This window comes from Triticum urartu, chromosome 3 (assembly GCF_003073215.2).
Source record: "Triticum urartu cultivar G1812 chromosome 3, Tu2.1, whole genome shotgun sequence".
NCBI classification, from domain to species: Eukaryota; Viridiplantae; Streptophyta; class Magnoliopsida; order Poales; family Poaceae; genus Triticum; species Triticum urartu.
In genome coordinates, this window is record NC_053024.1 from 119705649 (window position 1) to 119726189 (window position 20541).

Sequence of the window (20541 nt, forward strand, 5' to 3'; positions counted from 1 at the left end):
GTGAGCACCAGCGGTACTACCGCGCCACCGCGCTGTACTACCATGGATGCCTACGGTACTACCGTTGATCCAGGAGCAGTACTACCGCAACCACAACAGCAGCCAGTCAAAGGAGGCAGGAAAAACGGAGGAAGCTCCAAGGAAGGAGGGGATAAAAGGAGACGTGTACGTGATGATTCCACCCAAACCTTTCCAACGCGGACCCTCTCTTAATAGTACGGCTTTCCTACGACTCAAATCCACCAAAAAGAAACGTAGAAAAGACGTCGCCTGCGTCAGTCTTCGAGGGGCACCCAATCGTCTTGTGCCTAGCAGAGAAGTGTCTGGAAAACTCATGGCACACGATTAGTACGCAAATGTGTTGTCATCAATCACCAAAACACTTAGGGATAAATATGTCCTTACAACAATCTCTATGGACTAATGTTTTCAGTGAGATATATTTGAAGGTTTTGTCCATGGATGGTGCCACAAGGATATTGGATGGAATCATGGATGAAGTCCATATATATGAAGATAGTGCCTCAAGGATATTGGATGGAATCAAGTATGAAGTCCATATATGTGAAGATAGTGCCTCAAGGATATTGGATGGAATCAAGGATGAAGTCCATATATATATATATATATATGAAGATAGTGCCTCAAGGATATTGGACGGAATCAAGGATGAAGTCCATATATATGAAGATATATTTGCCCTATGCTTTGGTATTAAATGACAATTCCTATGGAGCGTCAAGTGCATTGAATCTTATATAAAGATATGTTCCATAGTGATGCTTGAAGTGCATTGGGTTGTTTTGTGAAGTCTGCCATCAAAGCATCCGAATAAGTCCTCATGGTATCCTTCTCTGGATATCCCGTGCACACGGGCTTGTACCGTGCGCACGGGGTCGAGTGTCAACTCTCTGGATACCCCGTGCTCACGGGGCCTAGGTGTTGGCTCTCGAGATCCCATATCTAGTGAGGTTTCAAGTTGGTCTTCGGGTACTTCTATTGAGGCCATCAAGATTGGTTTCAATGCCTAATCTAATTATGTTCATGATGGAGTTCATTGGAGGATCTCAAAGATTGATATATTTGGGCTTCTGAGGATCAAGGCTTGAGAGAGTAATCATAGAGAAGAATTCAAGTTATGGTTTCAAGACAAGATCATGGTGAGCTCATGTGTTGGGTTTAGGTTGATCAAGTCTTGAAGCAAACAACTAGAGTGAAGAATTCATTGTGCCTCTCAAGATATTATGATGGAGGGCTTTTAAGGATCAAGGGCTTGAGAGAATAATCAAAGAGAAGAATTCAAGTTATGGTCTCAAGACAAGATCATGGTGAGCTCATGTGTTGCGTTTCGGTTGATCAAGTCTTGAAGCAAGCAACTAGAGTGACGAATTCATTATGCCTCTCAAGAGATTGTGATGGAGTTTTTAGAAGGGCAAGTGGTGACCAAGATGATATTCATAGTGGAACTTGATACAGTCATGGAAGAGTCTTTGGTGATATAGCCTTGAAGCAATGAAGGGAAATGAAGAGTTCATTGTGGCTTTCAAGAAACCAAGATGGAGCTTGGAGTAAAGATGTTGGTTGACCAAGATGAAGCTCGAAGATTATATCTAAGTGGTCAACTCTCAAAGCACAAACATTGTACCACGTGAGACCAAGTGATCTAGTGGTATGGTAAGTAATTGTGAATTATGCTTTTTTACCTAACCCATGCTATGTGTTTGGTATGTCTATGTGGGTTAGATGTTTCTCATGGGCTTGCATCAAAAGGAAATATTTCAAGTAGCCTATGTGAGGATGACATCAAGTGGTGATGGTCGTCGGGTTTGAGGTGTCCAAGTGCAAGATGAGAAGCCGGAGGTTATATGCTTTGAAGCTTGCGGTCCACATCATGATAATGCACATATGAAGATGGGATTAAGTTAAGGCTTCCCTCATTGCAATATGAAGAAGCAATTCGAGTATCTTCACCTAGTGGTTGTGGACAAGAAAGGGATTCCAACTTGAGGCAAGCATTAAAGTCATCATCAAGCTCAAATTGAATATGCAAGGCAAAGGTATAACTTAGCTAGGTTTTTCTAGTTTTGCCAATCTCATAGTGCTTGGTGGGAGACCGAAATATAGGTTTGATAGCCGTACTATCAAGAGGGACTCTCGGGCAAGTAGCTTGATCACGTCGCATGTAGAGAGCTCAAACCTTTGCATTACTTGCATCATACTTTCTTGTTGATCTTGGGTGGTTCTCTATGTGAGGACCTTGGGCTTTTCCCTAGCTTCAAAACAAGCCCAAGATCATCGAATTCGGAGTTCGTATGCCAAAGTTATGCATGTTTTAGTGGGCTGCTGCAGGCGGTCCTGGGTACCCCGTGGGCACGGGGTTTTTGACCCCCGTGGGCACGGGGCCCCCATGTGCACGGGCTCGTACCGTGCGCATGGGACCCCGTGGGCACAGGGTGTCCAGGAACTGCCCGTTGAGCCCCAACGGCTAGTTTTGGGTTTTGGCTATTTAAGGGCTCCTTCCTCCCACCGGTTGGGGGCTGTTCTTACACTTTCTAAACACCATTTAGAGCCTCTCTACACCTCTCCCAAAGCCCTTTCTCCCCTCTATGTGAAGGGGGATTTGTGGATGGATTTGTGAGCCATTTGTTGATCATATCCATTGCATCCCCTCTCCTCAATCTCCTACTGTCAAGAGTGCATCTTGTGAGATTGAGAGAGTGTGTTAAGCATTTGTTGCTTGACATTGCATTGCATTTGTTGCATTGGTTTGAGCTCCCCACATTGATTAGTTCGAGTGAGAGTTCGTGAGTTTATTACTCTTGGAGGTTTCGTCCTCCTAGACGGTTTGGTGATATTCATTGATAAGATTGTGAAGAGGCCTATGTGGCCAAGGTTCCCCTGGAAGCTTCCGTTTGTGGTGTGGTCCGGGGAAGGGTGTTGAAGTGGCCTAAGTGGTCAAGTTCCTCCGGAAGCTTCCGTGCTTGTGGTGTGCTTCGGAGAAGTTTGTAAAGGTGTGGTGGTCGCCTTCAAGACCAACCCCGAGTGAACCGAGGCTCATCCGTTGGGGGTGACTTGGAAGGAGAATACGGTGAGTCACTTGGTGACGCCCCGGAGCTTTGGCTTCGGCACCACTCTAACGGAGATTAAAACTCTCACGAGTGTGAACTTCGGGATAAATCCGCGTCCCCGACTCACTTGTGGTTATCTCATACCCACACCCTTTACTTTCCGCAATTCATACTTTCTCATATTGATATATCTTGTGATAGTTGAATTGCTTAGTTGTTCCTTCATTTCCATATCTTGTGATATAGTTTGTGCTTGCTAGTTTGCTTAAGTGCCTATCTTGTTTAGCATAGGTTGTTGGTGCACTTAGTTGAGCCTAGCATATTTAGGATTTGTGCTTGAATATTATCCATTAGTTTAATTCCGCATTAGGATAAAGCCAAATCTGTAAAAGTTTTAAAACTCCTATTCACCCCCCCCCCTCTAGTCGTCATCTAGATCTTTTCAGCTTCCATGGCGGCTCCAGGGTACCTGAGACAGAGAAGGAAAGGATCAGTCATGAGAGAGAGAGAGGGAGGAGGAAGGAAGGAAGAGGAGAGGAGAAAGTTGCAATGGGGAACGGAGATCATCTGCTGGTCCGGCAACTCGGACCTCTGCCGGACGCGGGTGCAGGGCTCCGGGCGAGCACCTGCTCGGAAGAGGATCGAGGAGGCTTGCGAGGTTGGGGATTGGGTGGATCGAGGGGAGGAGATGGATTGGGGGACAGGGAGATCGAGCAGAGGAGGGGGCTCGCTGGTTGGGTGAGAAAGAATCTGGGAGGATCCCGAGGAAGATGCAGTGGACTGGTGGCGGCGGAGGGATTCGGAGGATGGGACAGCTCTCCTCAAAATTAGGGTTATACATATTTATAGTTGTGGGTTATATTAGGGGCTATCTCGTCCCTCGATCAAAATCGGACGGTCGGGAAAAAATAGGCTAGGGAGTCCAAATAAGAAAACAGTGATATTTTAGGGATGTTTGGGGATGATCCGGACCCAACAGTGACGACTGTTCGGGTTTGGTCCAGGATAGCTTTCGGACACGCGCGCGAGGAGGGCCGCGGGCTGACGAGAGAGGTTAAGTTGGGCCTGGCGGTGAGTGGTAGTGGGCTGTGCGGAAAGCCTTGGGCTGAGAGAAGAGAAGAGAGAGACCCGACAACTATTTCCGGAGACCGAAAACGTCCGACGTTAGACCGACTATATTGCCGCTATAGTTATCCGTTGGGGCGTCAAACGGACTCCGAATGCGATGAAACTTGGCAGGCGGCCTGCTAGCAACAAAACAACACCGCACGGCAACTTTCATCCCATTCTGAGAACATTTTCTGGCCACTTATAAAATAATATTTTGGAGGTGCCGTGGGCACATGCAAGTGTGTCTCGGCTCAGAAACGGACAACGGAAAGAACGAGGATACCGGGACGGATGAAAGTTTTGAAAACATGATGATGCAATGCACATGATGACATGACAAGATGCAACACGCAAGCGAATGACATGGCAGAGACAGCGAATAACTGGAAGACACCTGGCGCATCGGTCTCGGGGCGTCACAACACTCCACCACTACAAGAGGATCTCGTCATGAGATCTAGGATGGCACCGGAGAGAAACGAAAGAGGAAGAGAAGAGGTAAACTAAGTTGCTTCTTTGACAAACGAGTGATACCAAAGAATCTTAAGAGGTTAAACCATTTCGAAAGAAAGAATACAATGGAGGTGAACGAGATTGCAAACACTCCGTTAGCAAAGAACATGATGAGAACCAAGAGCTTAGGGGACAAGCTAGATTTTGAAGCAACTCCGGTTAAAACAAGATAGAGAAGGAATAAGAGTGATATAATTTGGACAACACTCCGACTGTAAATGGAAGGAATTGAGCATGATCTTGACAAAACAAGATGATGGGTCGAAGAGAGCAACATCACAATGCCTCCGGAACAAATGAATGCAAAACTAGATGGTTGGAAAGAAAAAGAACGGAGAAGACGAATAACAACTCTAACAAATAAAATTGAAAGAGCATGCTTACAAAGAAAAGGGTTGAACGGAGTTGTTGGAAAACTAACAACGAAAAGAGTAAGCTTGTTGTGGGCTTATGTAAAACATCTCGAAAACTTGAGGTGAAATTCTTCCACTAACGAAAAACAATAGATTGGATTTATATCAACAAGGAGACGAGAAGCTTATTTCACCGGGAGGATAAATGAAGAACTTGGGTCATTTATGAGCACCATAAATAGCAACAATCCTTAGGGAAAGCTTTAGGTGAAATATAACCCAAGATAACTCCAATGAAGAGATTGATGGGTTGCAAAGGAACTCACGGACAAATTGAAAATGATGAGTTTAAAATATGTCATTCCGGACAACTTGTGAATCATGAAACACCAAGCAATTGTCAAAAATGACGTAACACCACATCAGAAGATAAGGTAGAACGAATTACACTTCGGAATGCAAGACGAAGAATACTTGAACTCCTCAAAACAAGACATGTGTTTAACACCATCTTTATTTTAGAGTATAGCTTGGCGGATATTAACTCTGAGAGAAAATCTTGAAGAACAATTGAAGAATGAAAGGAATCCTTGACGAACCACCATGTAGAGCCTCCGTGAAGAACTCCGGTAATAAAAGAATGATCAAACGAAAGGAAAGTTGAAAAGGACTCCGAGAGAAGCCTAGCAATGATTAAATGGAGCTTCGCGACGAGATAACGCGGAAAACTTGGAACTCCGGGAAAAAAAAGACGAAGCATCTCGAACCGAGAATGTGATATGATAACAACTCTGGAAAGAACAAATTATATCACTTGGATGAAACAATAATAAGAATTACGTTATGCGTATCCTTCACCAATTCAAATTGATGACAAGCAACGGATTTGGCATACTACTTATTCTCGTTGAAAGGATTAAGAGAGATATAGCATAAACTCAATGGACCACCGGTAGGATTGAAACAACGAATAAATTGATACGATAACGAAGGAAGAGAAAAATCTCAAACGAACCACCGTAAGAATTAAAAACGATTAATGAAAAGATAGCAAAACACCGGGAAGAATTAGAAAAGAACGAAGATGCTTGATTAGAGAATATTTGAATGATGCACCGGTAGGATTTGGAGAACGAGAGCTGAAAGCTAAGAATGAATAAACCCGAAATGATGGCCTTCGGAGAATCAAACTGAAAAGACTCTTGAATTGCTCCGGATGGGTGAAAATAATTCTCACAATCGAAAACAATTATGAGAGGATGGCATAAAGCTAGCACCAAGAATCTTCAAGAGAACGGATCTGATTGCAGAGAAACTCTTCTTCAGTCTTCAAATGTTGAGAATGATGACGAGAACCACCACTGAGAATTGTTTAGACACTCCAGGAGAATCAAAAGCGAAGAGGTTGAGCCAATGATGAAAGAATTTTGAAAGATCTTGGAGAAAGACATTTGACTGATGATAAATCATTCTTATGTCAAACTTTGAGAGAATTTGATAATAACTCCGAGAAAATAAGAAGAGTCAGGTAAGATCCTGGGAAAAGACCTGTGGGTTAGGGCCCACTCAAAAGAAACACCGTTGAACGATTACTTGAAAGGGAGATTGCACCAGTTGAATTAAATGGCTTGAATAAGGTAAGACCTCAAAAACTAGCTTGGATTGATTAAGAATAGAAGCACTAATCTTCCGAGATATCTTTGGCACAACAGAACAAATGGAAAATGAGAGGTGAATGATTAAGAGGTGCATCGGCATAAGAAAGCATTTGAACCGAAGAAAAAATATGATCGACAAAGCTTGACTTGAATCCACCGGAGAAGAAAGAGAACGAATAATGATGAACTTAAGGCTCCGTTAGTATCTTCCTGAGAATCACTGGATAAAAATATTGACGGAAACGAATGGAGAGGCTTCCCATCAATAAAAGGATACTTGATTAAGAAAATCTAAGTCCTTGAAGAAAAAGGGTGGGGGCGGGAAAACAAAGGCAATTTGGGACGGATGAAACAAACACCGATGAGAAAACTTAGAGTTGATCTTGCGAATGTTGAAATGATCGAATCCCCTTGAAGAGAAACACACCGGTTCAGAAGAAATTGAGATGGCAAACTCGAAAATCAAGAAGGATTTGTATTCACATAGGAATATGAGAACACCGCTTAGGAAAGGTATGGAATCAACATTTGACTTCGAAGCAACTCGAATACCACAACTCAAAACAAAACAAAGATTGGCTTGCAAAATAAGCCGAAAACAAACATATGATAGACCCCATATCATATCATGTGTCTGTTGGAAAGATATCCTACGAGATACTTGAATTCCCACTTATAAACTCCCGAAACTTTCTGGTTATGCAATCAGGTGTTGGGGATACAGGGGAAGCATAATATCTCACCCAAACTAATAATTCCTACATCCAGCTGTATCCATCCTTCAACACATAACCAAGAAACCTTCGGAAATCGTTTACCTCAACCTTCGAAAAGCATCCGTTATACGAGTTATGGCAATACTCCCGAACTCCCGCCCCAGTACTGGGTGGCGTCGAGGTTATCTCACCAACAAGTGCATAAAAGAGATTTTTGATGTCGGCAAACTTAGGTATTCCAGAACTGCAACGATAAAATTGTGACGACAATACCTCGGAGCTCAACTCCCCGGGACACTGCCACAACCCCTAAATGTCAGGAGGCACCAAGAAAAATGTTCTCTTCACGAAACTATCGGAACGATTCCAAGACACCCGCGTGATCCTAAAAAAAATCATGAAATTTGAGGAGAGGAGAGTCAAAACTTCTACGTTAGGAGGCCTCACCAGAGCGACGAAGGGACTGAGGAGTAAAAGAATCCTACTCTCCGATATATATAATCCTAAGACTCAAAACATTTTGTTCTAGACTCAACAACGTCAGCGATTCGGTCAAGCAGGGGGCTCCTAAGTCGGGGATGGCTCTGATACCAACTTGTAACACCCACAATGCGGCTATATCTCCCACGTGTCGGGGCACGACTTAGAGGCATAGTCGCATGGTAGGCTTGTCGCAAGAGGGGTAATCTTCACACATCCCATGTACTGAATAAGAAAGGGATAAAGAGTTGGCTTACAATCGCCACTTCACACAAATACAAGTTATACATACATTATCCAGAATGCAATCAAGGTCCGACTACGGAACCAAAGTAAAAGAAGACAACCCCAAATGCTAGATCCCCGATCATCCCAACTGGGCTCCACTACTAGTCAATAGGAAACGGAACAAAACAACGATCAAGATCTTCATCGAGCTCCCACTGAACTCGGTTGCGTCACCTGTACTGGCATCATCGGCACCTGCAACTATTTGGAAGTATCTGTGAGTCACGAGGACGCAGCAATCTCACACCCGCGAGATCAAGACTATTTAAGCTTATGGGTAGGAGAAGTGTAGTGAGGTGGAGCTGCAGCAAGCACTAAGCATATATGGTGGCTAACATACGCAAATAAGAGCGAGAAGAGAAGCAACGCAACGGTCGTGAAGCTAGAAGTGATCAGGAAGTGATCCTGAAACTACTTACGTCCAAGCATAACACAAGAACCGTGTTCACTTCCCAGACTCCGCCGAAAAGAGACCATCACGGATACACACGCGATTGTTTCATTTTAATTAAGTTTAGTTTCAAGTTCTCTACAACCGGACATTAACAAATTCCCATCTGCCACATAACCATGTGCACGGCTTTTGAAAGTTCAAACCCTGCAGGGGTGTCCCAACTTAGCCCATCACAAGCTCTCACGGTCAACGAAGGATATTCCTTCTCCCAGGAAGACCCGATCAGCCTCGGAATCCCGGTTACAAGACATTTCGACAATGGTAAAACAAGACCAGCAAAGCCGCCCGACGTGTCGACATCCCGATAGGAGTCGCACGTATCTCCTTCTCAGGACACACCGGATAGGTCAAGCTACGAGTAAAACCAGCCCTCAAGTTGCCCCGAGGTGGCCCTGCAGGTTGCCCGGTTCGGACCAACACTTAGAGAAGCATTGGCCCGGGGGGTTAAAATAAAGATGACCCTCGGGTTAATTACTCCCAAGGGAAAAAGGTATAGGTTGTTAGGCAAATGTAAAACCAAGGTTGGGCCTTACTGGAGGAGTTTTATTCAAAGCGAACTGTCAAGGGGTTCCCATAACACCCAACCGCGTAAGGGACGCAAAATCAAGGAACATAACACCGGTATGACGGAAACTAGGGCAGCAAGAGTGGAACAAAACACCAGGCATAAGGCCGAGCCTTCCACCCTTTACCAAGTATATAGATGCATTAAAGTAAATATGAGATAATAATGATATCCCAACAATGTCCATGTTCCAACATGGAACAAACTTCATCTTCACCTGCAACTAGCAACGCTATAAGAGGGGCTGAGCAAAAGCGGTAACATAGCCAAACAATGGTTTGCTAGGAAAGGTGGGTTAGAGGCTTGACATGGCAATATGGGAGGCATGATATAGCAAGTGGTAGGCAGCGCGGCATAGGAATAGAGCGAAGAACTAGCAAGCAAAGATAGAAGTGATTTCGAGGGTATGGTCATCTTGTCTGATATCCCGCAAGGAAGAAGAACGAGTCCATGAAGAAGACAAACAGACGTAGTCGAACGAATCCTCACAACTCTGGAACGAAACCGAAGCGAACGAGAGAAGTAACCCGAAAAGAAGCAAACAACATGGTAAACAACCATCACATAAACATGGCATGATGCACAACCAAGTATGATGCATGTCCGCTTTAATGAGGCATGGCATGGCAAAATGCACAAACAATCCTACAAATTAAGTGGAGCTCAATATGCAACTTCGTTGCATATTGACGAAACACCACATCAATTATTTAGTTCTCTCTCGTTTATGTACCCAACAATATTAAATGTTATTAAACATGGCAATAGGTGAGGCATAGTAAAACTACCTATCTAGGCAAGTTTAAATGAGGTCGGAACAACAAGCAACAAGTCCGGAAAATCCTCATGTGCATATTATGGATTTGGTACTGTTCTGCCCTAAACACAATTTTAGAGTTATTAAACATGCAAAGTAATGTCACCATGTTAAACTAGGCATTTTTCTACCCCATTTACATATAAAGTTTGTTAAGTTTGGAGCTACGGTTATTTAGTTATGAAATAAAGCATTTTAGCATGGCATAGGAGCAAATTAATGCAAACAGCAGTTTAAACATTTTTAACATAGATGAAAGTGACAAAATATTAATCTACACAAAATTATAAGCATTTTTCATATTTAAAACATTTTAATCCGAAGCGCGGTTTGAGAGTTATTATATGCATGAACAGCAGGGGGTTTTCTGCAAAACTGCTGTCTCTGGAAAATAGGAAAAACGTTCTATGGGAAAAAACATGAAACGGGCCATATCTGTTGGCCCAACAGAGCACAGAGGGTTTGGGGTGGCTGCTCACATTGGCCATGGGCCGTTCGGTGGAGGAGGGAGGCCGGCAGGGCGCTGGGCCTTTCCAGCAGCAGGTCGGTTGTAGCACTGCGCGTGCAGTCGACCTGGTCAACGCGTGGCCGATGCGCTGGAGTGGCTCGAGGCAGGGGCGTCTTCCTCCTGCTCGACTACAGAAGCAGAGGCGGGGCAGGGAGCCTGCAGCGGCGCGAGGAGGGACTTGGCGCGGCGCTGGAGAGGAGGCAGGCTGGATCGAGCGGGCACGCTGGACCTTGGTCAACGCAACCATGAGAGGAGGCAAGGGATCAAAGCTGACGTGCCTCCTTCGCCTGCTCGAAGCAGAGGCGAGGCCACGGCGCCACTGGGTCTGGCGAGAGGAGGTCGGGGATGGCTTCTTCTGGCGGGATACGAGGCCATGTCTGCTGGTGAGGCAGCTTCTCCCCGTCCGGTAAGGCGACAGGAGCGCGGGGACGACGGGTCTCGACGGCGGAGAGGTGCAGAGCGGCGCTCGAGCAGCAAGGCGGCGGGACTTGCGGGGATGAATCAGGCGAGGCTGCAGATGGTCGTGGAGGTCGGGAACGGGCGCGGCGACAGCGAGGATCTCTCCGACGAGGCAGGGCTAGGTCCAGTGGTAGGGGCTTCCATGGCGGCTCCAGGGTACCTGAGACAGAGAAGGAAAGGATCGGGCATGAGAGAGAGAGGGAGGAGGAAGGAAGAGGAGAGGAGAAAGGCGCAATGGGGAACGGAGCTCATCTGCTGGTCCGGCAACTCGGACCTCTACCGGACGCGGGCGCGGGGCTCCGGGTGAGCACCTGCTCGGAAGAGGATCGAGGAGGCTTGCGAGGTTGGGGATTGGGTGGATCGAGGGGAGGAGATGGATTGGGGGACAGGGGAGATCGAGCAGAGGAGGGGGCCCGCTGGTTGGGTGAGAAAGAATCTGGGAGGATCCCGAGGAAGATGCGGTGGACTGGTGGCGGCGGAGGGATTCGGAGGATGGGACAGCTCTCCTCAAAATTAGGGTTATACTCATATTTATAGATGTGGGTTAGATTAGGGGCTATCTCGTCCCTCCGATCAAAATCGGACGGTCGGGAAAAAATAGGCTAGGGAGTCCAAATAAGAAAACAATGATATTTTAGGGATGTTTGGGGATGATCCGGACCCAACGGTGACGACTGTCTGGGTTGGGTCCGGGACAGCTTTCGGACACGCGTGCGAGGACGGCCGCGGGCTGACGAGAGAGGTTAAGTTGGGCCTGGCGGTGAGTGGTAGTGGGCTGTGCGAAAAGCCTTGGGCTGAGAGAAGAGAAGAGAGAGACCCGGCAACTATTTCCGGAGACCGAAAACGTCCGACGTTAGACCGACTATATTGCCGCTATAGTTATCCGTTGGGGCGTCAAACGGACTCCGAATATGATGAAACTTGGCAGGCGGCCTACCGGCAACAAAACAACACTGCACGCCAACTTTCATCCCATTCCGAGAACATTTTCCGGCCAGTTATAAAATAATATTTTGAAGGTGCCGCGGGCGCGTGCAAGTGTGTCTGGGCTTAGAACGGACAGCGGAAAGAACGAGGAGACCGGGACGGATGCAAGTTTTGAAAACATGATGATGCAATGCACATGATGACATGACAAGATGCAACACGCAAGCGAATGACATGGCAGAGACAGCGAATAACTGGAAGACACCTGGCGCATCGGTCTCGGGGCGTCACACAAATCTTTGGACTTGAGATTACATTTTAGATATCTATGATAGATAATTTAAGCATGATAGAGAATTTGATTGCAATATATAATGTTTTTAGCGGAAATATGAGATAAATAATGTGATTGCAAGACAGCAAGAAGTTCTACTGTCATTTCCTTACATACTGGCAATAACTACATTGTTTTTAAAGCAGCGAATAACCATAATAGTTTATAAGTACCCTACATCATAGCGCTTGCACGGAATGAACGTTGTTCATTTCAGATGAAACTAGTACATCATATGAAATAACTAGCAGTACAAAGAGGATGCTAGATAGGTAACGACGCGGTTGAGGAATCAGTCTGTTGTTGTCTTCATGGAGGATGATATCTTCTTAATCTCAGGCCTCCTTGGGTTGAGATCATTGAAGCGGTGGTAAACTAGGACAGAGCAAATTTCCTTCCTGAAGACATCCATTGCCCACTGTATGGAAGCAACGAACAGTTAAAATGGGATGAAGTTGTACATATAAAGTTGTGATTGTATAGAACATTGCCATAACATTTAGGTGTGTTAAATAATAAACCTTGTAATTTCCAATGAGCTCCTTGCCATTGTGACACAGAAGTACTTTTATAACCCAGAAACCACAGTCATCACTGTCATAATAATAAGTATTAGTATTTCATTATATTGTTCATGAAGTATATAACAAAAGATTTAGCATCCATACTTGTTTGTTTGTTTTCCAGCATAACAATACTTCCTTGGGAAATCCATAAATGCGAAAGCACTCTTTTGGAGATAATCATTCAATGCTTTTTGGAGATTGTTGGCCTGAAATTTGTTGAGAAACTTAGGGAATAAATAGTATTTATGTGTGACATATCAGGTACAATATTTAAATAAAAATTCAGATTTAGGAAATATGAAATACAGGTAGTAAAGGAATGACATACCATGTTCTCCAAGATAACCTTGTGCGGGTCTTCACCTTCTTTCACTTCTAAGTTAGAGTCATAAATTTCAATTGTGTTTTCCATGGGTTAATGACCGCCAGAATCCAATGGTAGTCATATAGTGTAGGGAGAAATATCTTGAAAAAAAAGGAAAAACTTGTTTATTAGTAAGCTGGACTGACAAAAGAAAGTAATAATGTAGATGGTGAAAGATTACCTGCTCAACATTTTGAAGTGCCAACTTACTAAGCTTCTTGCATAGATATGGATGGTTGCATTTCTTTGGTTTTTTTAGCAATTCGGTCTAAATTAGAATGCAGAGTGGTTAGATAACAACACTGGAATGAAAAGTATGGGTAAGAACAGTAAAGAGTGCTTACTATAATTGTCTGGTCCAATATAACCTTGGTCTTTGATCCCCAATCATACATAAGTGCCACGGACAGTAACCACATCATATTTTTGCACATCTTTCCTTTTGGCATTAGGCATTGTACTAACTCTCTTTCTGTTGTAGAAGCTGGACCTATCCTTATCTTGGTACCACCGGTGTCATTGTCCTCGTGTCGTCGTGTCCTACGTAAACCTCGGAACTTGCTACTAGCCACAAGAGTATTGTACAGGTTGTTCAACTTCTTCATTGGATATTGCTTCTTCTTAACGATCTCAGATATCCCTTCAGTGATCTCATCTTTCTTCTGATAACGCTGTTTTCTCATCTTCATAGAAGGATTTATGCTACCAGCATAATCAAAACATTCTCCATCTGGTAAAGGCTCAGCAAGCTTAGAGATGTGCTTACAATCAATTGTTTTAGGAGATGAAGGTTCCTCGGCTATGTGAACTATCTCTATATCTCTGAAATTGTGTCCTGATATCTCAATATTTACAAGTCACATAATTAATTCTATAGTAAGTCATGTAGAATATAAATACATTATATATGTGATAACATTTCTTTGTTGTATTAACTTACTAGGGGCTAAATGAGAAGTATGAGAGTTTGAATCTTCCTTGCCCACTTTAGATATATCATCATCTTCGGTGCGCTCAGAACTTGTTGGGTAACGTAGCAGAAATTCAAAATTTTCCTACATGTCACCAAGATCTATCTATGGAGAGACCAGCAATGAGGGGAAGGAGAGTGCATCTACATACCCTTGTAGATCGCTAAGCGGAAGCGTTCAAGTGAACGGGGTTGATGGAGTCGTACTCGTCGTGATTCAAATCATCGATGACCAAGTGCCGAACACACGGCACCTCCGCGTTCAACACACGTGCAGCCCGGTGACGTCTCCCACGCCTTGATCCAGCAAGGAGAGAGGGAGAGGTTGAGGAAGACTCCATCCAGCAGCAGCACAACGGCATGGTGGTGATGGAGGAGCGTGGCAATCCTGCAGGGCTTCGCTAAGCACCACAGAAGAGGAGGGAGAGAGAGATGCAGGGCTGCACCAACGGGAGATCGAATCACGTCTGTTATGGGGCAGCCCTAGGCCTCATATATATAGGGAAGGGGAGGGGCTGCGCCCCCTCTAGGGTTCCCACCCCTAGGGGGGCGGCAGCCCTAGATGGGGATCAAGGGTGGCGGCCAAGAGGGGGAGAGGAGAGGGAGGCGCACCAATATGGGCCCTAAGGCCCATATCCCATTAGGGTTTGCCCCCTTCCCACCTCTTAGGCGCCATGGGCCCTTGTGGGAGGCGCACCAGCCCACTAAGGGGCTGGTCCCTCACCACTCTTGGCCCATGCAAGCCTCCGGGGTTGGTGGCCCCACTTGGTGGACCCCCGGGACCCTCCCGGTGGTCCCGGTACATTACCGATAAACCCCGAAACTCTTCCGGTGACCAAAACAGGACTTCCCATATATAAATCTTTACCTCCGGACCATTCCGGAACTCCTCGTGACGTCCGGGATCTCATCCGGGACTCCGAACAACATTCGGTAACCACATACAAGCTTCCTTTATAACCCTAGCGTCATCGAACCTTAAGTGTGTAGACCCTACGGGTTCGGGAGACATGTAGACATGACCGAGACGTTCTCCGGTCAATAACCAACAGCGGGATCTGGATACCCATGTTGGCTCCCACATGTTCCACGATGATCTCATCGGATGAACCACGATGTCAAGGACTTAATCAATCCCGTATACAATTCCCTTTGTCTATCGGTACGATACTTGCCCGAGATTCGATCGTCGGTATCCCGATACCTTGTTCAATCTCGTTACCGGCAAGTCTCTTTACTCGTTCCGTAACACATCATCCCATGATCAACTCCTTGATCACATTGTGCACATTATGATGATGTCCTACCGAGTGGGCCCAGAGATACCTCTCCGTCACACGGAGTGACAAATCCCAGTCTCGATTCGTGCCAACCCAACAGACACTTTCGGAGATACCCGTAGTGCACCTTTATAGTCACCCAGTTACGTTGTGACGTTTGGCACACCCAAAGTACTCCTACGGTATCCGGGAGTTGCACAATCTCATGGTCTAAGGAAATGATACTTGACATTAGAAAAGCTTCAGCATACAAACTACACGATCTAGTGCTATGCTTAGGATTGGGTCTTGTCCATCACATCATTCTCCTAATGATGTGATCCCGTTATCAACGACATCCAATGTCCATGGTTAGAAAACCATAACCATCTATTGATCAACGAGCTAGTCAACTAGAGGCTCACTAGGGACATGGTGTTGTCTATGTATCCACACATGTATCTGAGTTTCCTATCAATAAAATTCTAGCATGGATAATAAACGATTATCATGAACAAGGAAATATAATAATAACTAATTTATTATTGCCTCTAGGGCATATTTCCAACAGAACTTACTTCTGCAACTGAATTGTTGGAAGGATGGTCTTGGGATTCCTCTTCTTTTTGTCCAGTTAGATCATTTTGGGCAACGTTTGCAACCTCTTGTTGTGTAGACTGACAAGATGATGATTCTATGTCTCCTGCAGTGCACTGAGTCTCAATTTCTGCTAGTGCAAGAGTTTGTTCTAAGGTTTCACTGAGCACTTCATTGATAGCATGACTTAGTGATTGGTTGTTATCATTTGCAGGTGGTGGATTCGTTGTCATACCTAGAATCATTTCCACACATTTGTCTAGTAATTTTTGATCAGAATCTTGCATTGCTGAAGATTCCTTTGGTGAGGTTTGACCAATTTGCAAAGTGATACCTGGGGGTTGAGTGCTTGGTTTGGGCATAGAAGAAAGTAAATTTGAATGGTCTATCTGCAAAACATCCAAACTGGAGGATCTGTGGTCGGGGAGAACTGAAGTTTCGAAAACAATATGTTGAGGCTGAATAAGCTTGTCAGTATCTTCAGGTCTTGAGACTTCGTGTAGCGTAGATGCAGCAATATGTTCAGTAGTATCAATAGTAGCAGCTCCTGGTACATTCATCCTATCATATTCCCTGGTCATTTGACTGACTGACATAATTGATACATCACCAACTATTTCTATGGATAAAGGTGGTGAAGAAATATCTGCAACATCTTTTAAAGTGGCATGACTATCAGCAATTTCAATATCTTTCTTCGATTCAATTTCATTTTTGCTGACATCAAGATTTCCAAATTGCTTATTTGATTGGTTCTGAAATTCATCTTCAAGTGTCGTCTTGTCTGTATGTTGTAGTTGAATAACATCTGAGGCAGCATTGTGTGCCAAACTATCCATATTTGTAGCTTTATGTGCATCAGCAACAAGTATTTCAGATGCAGATTCTGTTGATTTTGGAGCAATGAAGTCAGTATCCGGAATTACATCAACAGTTGTTGGCGTAGTAACGGTATTACGTACTTCATGCAAAACATTTATTATGGAATCATGTTTTGCATGTTCAACAACAAATACATTACTCTCTGGTTGATCCCCTGGGTAGCCCTGTCCAGGCCCAGTGATATTAGTACTAACAGGTACAACAGAAGCAGTGTCCGCTTGAACATCAGTACCAACAATCTTCAGCATTGATGAATCTTCACTCGGTATGTTGTTTTTCTCAGCTTCAACAATATGTGAATGGACTTGGTCGCCATCCTTGTTTGGAAGGATAAAAGAACTTGTGGGAATGATGACTGCAGGGACTAAATCTGGCTGATGTGGAACCGCACATATATTTGACGCCGGTAGAACATTGGCAACAAAAGTATCTTGTCTTTCTATGGTCTCTTGTCTTTCCATGAATGGATCTTTACAAGCAGCAGGTTCAGCCTGAACAATCTGATCGGTGGGAATAATTTCTTTAGAAGAAGAAGGCTCGTACTGAGTAATCTGACCAACAAATGACGAAGCGGGATGGAAATTGTCCAGTTTGACATTTTCTTTGTTCACCAAATTAGTTGCTGGTGGTGATTCATGAGTACCAATTTGTACTATTTCATTCATGAACGTTGGAGATGAAGGTGTGCCAGCTGTCAATTGTGGGATGGCATCAACATGAGTGCTAGTTTGGTGACCACATTGAGCAGACTTGGCAGAAAGCAGAACAACTTCATCTAGATTGGAGTGACATGGACTTTCTGTTCCTATACTTCCTTTGGTCAAAGTGGGATCATCATTATGCAGAGAACTTCCTGCACGTGCATCATCATTCATTGGTAACATAGCCTTATGAATCTCTTCCTGGACCAAGGCTGCCATTTCCTTTGTTTTCTTTATTTCAAGCTGTTGCAGATTGTTTTGAAGCTTGCGTTTAGACAAAGTTATCAACTTTTGTCGCTCGGCTGTGTAGTGGTCTTCAAGCTTCTTAATCCGTTTGATCAAATTCTGCAAGTCGGACAGAGACTAATTAATGAAGATATGAATGAAAAAGCATGAAGTACTGTAACAAACAGTTAACAAATCACCTCATCTATAGATTGATCTGACGGGCGCTTCTTTGAAGTTTGTACTACCTTTTGCGGAAGTTTATGTTTCTCTTGGCAAGGTACATTACTTATAGTAGCTGTAACTAGTGGCATGGAATGTGTAGATTTTGCGTTATCATCAATATCATCATCATGGTCTTCCACAGTTGGGAAAATTTCTAACTTTTCATCGTCCTTCAATAGAGTACACGAAGATTCAGTTCATAAGTTAGTGCAATTTGGTAAAATGAAGAATATGAATAAGTACATGAATTGTATACTAGTAAGCTCTCAAAGAACTTGCAATGGTCTTGTGTCTTCTTTTTTCCAGTATTATCGATTTGTTCCAGTACTACCGAGCTCACATATTTAATCCTTGGGTAACCCTCGGGTATTGTTACTAAATCTGATTTAAGTAGATCCGCATATATGAGCTGGAACAAGTAGACACAATATAAAGAGGATTTATTAGTACCCCAGTGATGTGGAATGTGTAGTGGAAGCATAGTATGTGGAATTTTTTAAAGGTTTAGCTTACATGTAGAATATGAACGCATCCACCGACGTTCAGGTTGTGCACTTTGTTTCCCCTTGAGTCACGAATTGCGTCGATAAGGTAGTCAGCAGCAAAACGACACCAATTCATACGAGGTATGTCACTCAAGTCCTTCAAAGCTCCTAGCAGGTAACTTCTATTAATTTGGTAACCAGTCGTTGGAGCTAAGTAGGCGCATAGGATGACTTTCATGAAACATGAGCAAAACTTGTCCTTGTCTTTCTCCTCTTTGTACGTTAGCATCATGTCTGTCGCTTCCTTTAGTGATTCTCCTCTTCCGGCCGTAGCAGACTTGAATTTAGTTTTACCTCTAAAAGGCTTGTCACGAACCCTACCGGGACGGGGCATTGGAACTGCTTTATCAAGAGCAGGTAACTTCAACAGGTTTTCAACAGCATGTACTATAGAAACCTTCCTGTTTCTGAATACTAGACACTTGCTGTCACAGTCAACTCTTTTCATCAGCCATATAGTTAGCTTTCTTGGTAACTTGCACTCAATCATGTCGATGAATGATCCAAATCCCAATTCTTCTATCCATTTTAGCTGTTCTGGACATAGTTGTTTTATAATGTCGCATATCTTCACTGGATCGCATTTCCAGTTGATGGTCTACATGCATGTGCGGGTAGCACCAGGTTAGTGGTGCCATCAGAACGTATCTTTTAACGCAAAGCAAACATTAAGTGTAGTAAGTATATACCTGCTTAACTTCGGCGGTAGCAGCTCTCTTAAGTTTCTTTGAAGATGTTCTACGGCTATTCCTGGTTGATTTTGATTGAGAGGAAACATCACTATCACTCATGTCCACACTACAGCTTTCATCAGAGTTGGTTTTATGAAAGCTTGGAGATTTCCGGCGACGGCGTGCGGAATTAGTCATCTGTGAATTTTATAATTTGAAATAAAGAATCAGCTAAGGTAGAATTAATAAATTGGTAAAGAGAAGATTCAGTTAACAGTAACTTGAACATTTCAGTACGGATGTAGCAGTTTGGGTAGTTGATTAGTTTACTATGTTAGTTTACTATGCAGAATCCTTTCTGCCAGATCTTGTTAGTCACTAGGTTAGTTTACTGTGCTGAATACAATTATAGTGTTTACAACATTTTTAAGTACCATGTGAAATGCTGTGGTACTGACATTTGATTAGTACAATCTAAACACTATATCTAACATTTCAATAAGAATTATGTGCCATCTTATTTCAATAACAATTGACACTCTGAACTTCAAAATTGTGTTTCAATGAAAACAGAAATTTTGTAGAATAGGAATTTCACTAGCACGATCAGATTCATGTTAAGGGTAATAAATAACATATTTCAATCACAGTTTCTGTACCAAAAAACTATTTCAGTTCGAACATCTCAGTACTAATGAGCTCCACCATTTTCGAATATACACATGGGGATCTAGGGTTAGAGAAGCAAAGCATTTATAAAATCCTGAATGTAGGTTTGGACCAGTCAGATTTCTACATATCTTTCCCAAGTTAACTAAATCTAGAAACTCCAAACGAAGATGAGTAGCCAAAGTAATGAGTAAATGAAGATGGATAGCTAACCTTGATGGACTAATGAGGGCAGACGAACAGGGCGGCGGAAGGCAGCCAGTCGACGGGGAGGAAATGAGCCCGGTGAGCCGCGAAGAAAGCGGCCCGGCCGCGGAGCCGGCGGGGAAGAAATCAGCCCGGTCAGCCGTGAAGAACGGGACCCGGCGGCGGATGAATCATCGACACCCCAGAAAAGAAGATATGATTGCGGTAAAAATGGAAGGGGGCTAGGGTGGGTGAGGACTGAGGGGGGTAAACACAAGGGGTTAAAAACAAGTGAGGCCAACAATTGATAGGATGTAATGGTGAATACAGCGGCCCAGAAGATGGAATACATTGATATACAAACATGTGGCCATCGAGTGGCACGAATCGCAAACAACGCCAACGGCGGATGCAACTCCGGTACATCCCGC

At 44.0% G+C, this 20541-nt stretch overlaps 1 protein-coding gene across 7 annotated transcripts; it reads right to left on the reverse strand.

Annotated features, from left to right (window-relative positions):
- Positions 1-12308: 12308 nt before the first annotated feature.
- Positions 12309-20394, reverse strand: LOC125543231. Of its 7 annotated transcripts, XM_048706504.1 has the most exons (12): positions 20138-20393; positions 19274-19453; positions 18553-19182; positions 18296-18448; positions 18015-18209; positions 16341-17934; positions 13525-13910; positions 13362-13448; positions 13145-13281; positions 12919-13022; positions 12772-12844; positions 12309-12668 (listed from the first exon to the last, which is right to left on the reverse strand). In XM_048706504.1, exons 2-9 carry the CDS (start codon positions 19451-19453, stop codon positions 13192-13194), a joined length of 3315 nt encoding a protein of 1104 aa, XP_048562461.1. In that variant the 5' UTR covers positions 20138-20393; the 3' UTR covers positions 12309-12668; positions 12772-12844; positions 12919-13022; positions 13145-13191. The 7 variants fall into 7 exon arrangements, with proteins under 7 accessions (XP_048562461.1, XP_048562466.1, XP_048562468.1 ...); XM_048706509.1 differs by lacking the exons at positions 18015-18209; positions 18296-18448 and having other exon boundaries at positions 20138-20394; XM_048706511.1 differs by lacking the exons at positions 18296-18448; positions 18553-19182.
- Between the last annotated feature and the right edge of the window lie 147 nt (positions 20395-20541).

What these genes read in the sequence shown, in the direction of transcription:
- LOC125543231 (XM_048706504.1), bottom strand. Translation starts at nt 19,453, where the DNA reads ATGACTAATTCCGCACGCCGTCGCCGGAAATCTCCAAGCTTTCATAAA. An exon ending in AGTTCTTTGAGAGCTTACTA is followed by an intron (nt 18,210 to 18,295) that starts GTATACAATTCA and finishes ACTCTATTGAAG; the next exon opens with GACGATGAAAAGTTAGAAAT. An exon ending in CAGATCAATCTATAGATGAG is followed by an intron (nt 17,935 to 18,014) that starts GTGATTTGTTAA and finishes TCCGACTTGCAG; the next exon opens with AATTTGATCAAACGGATTAA.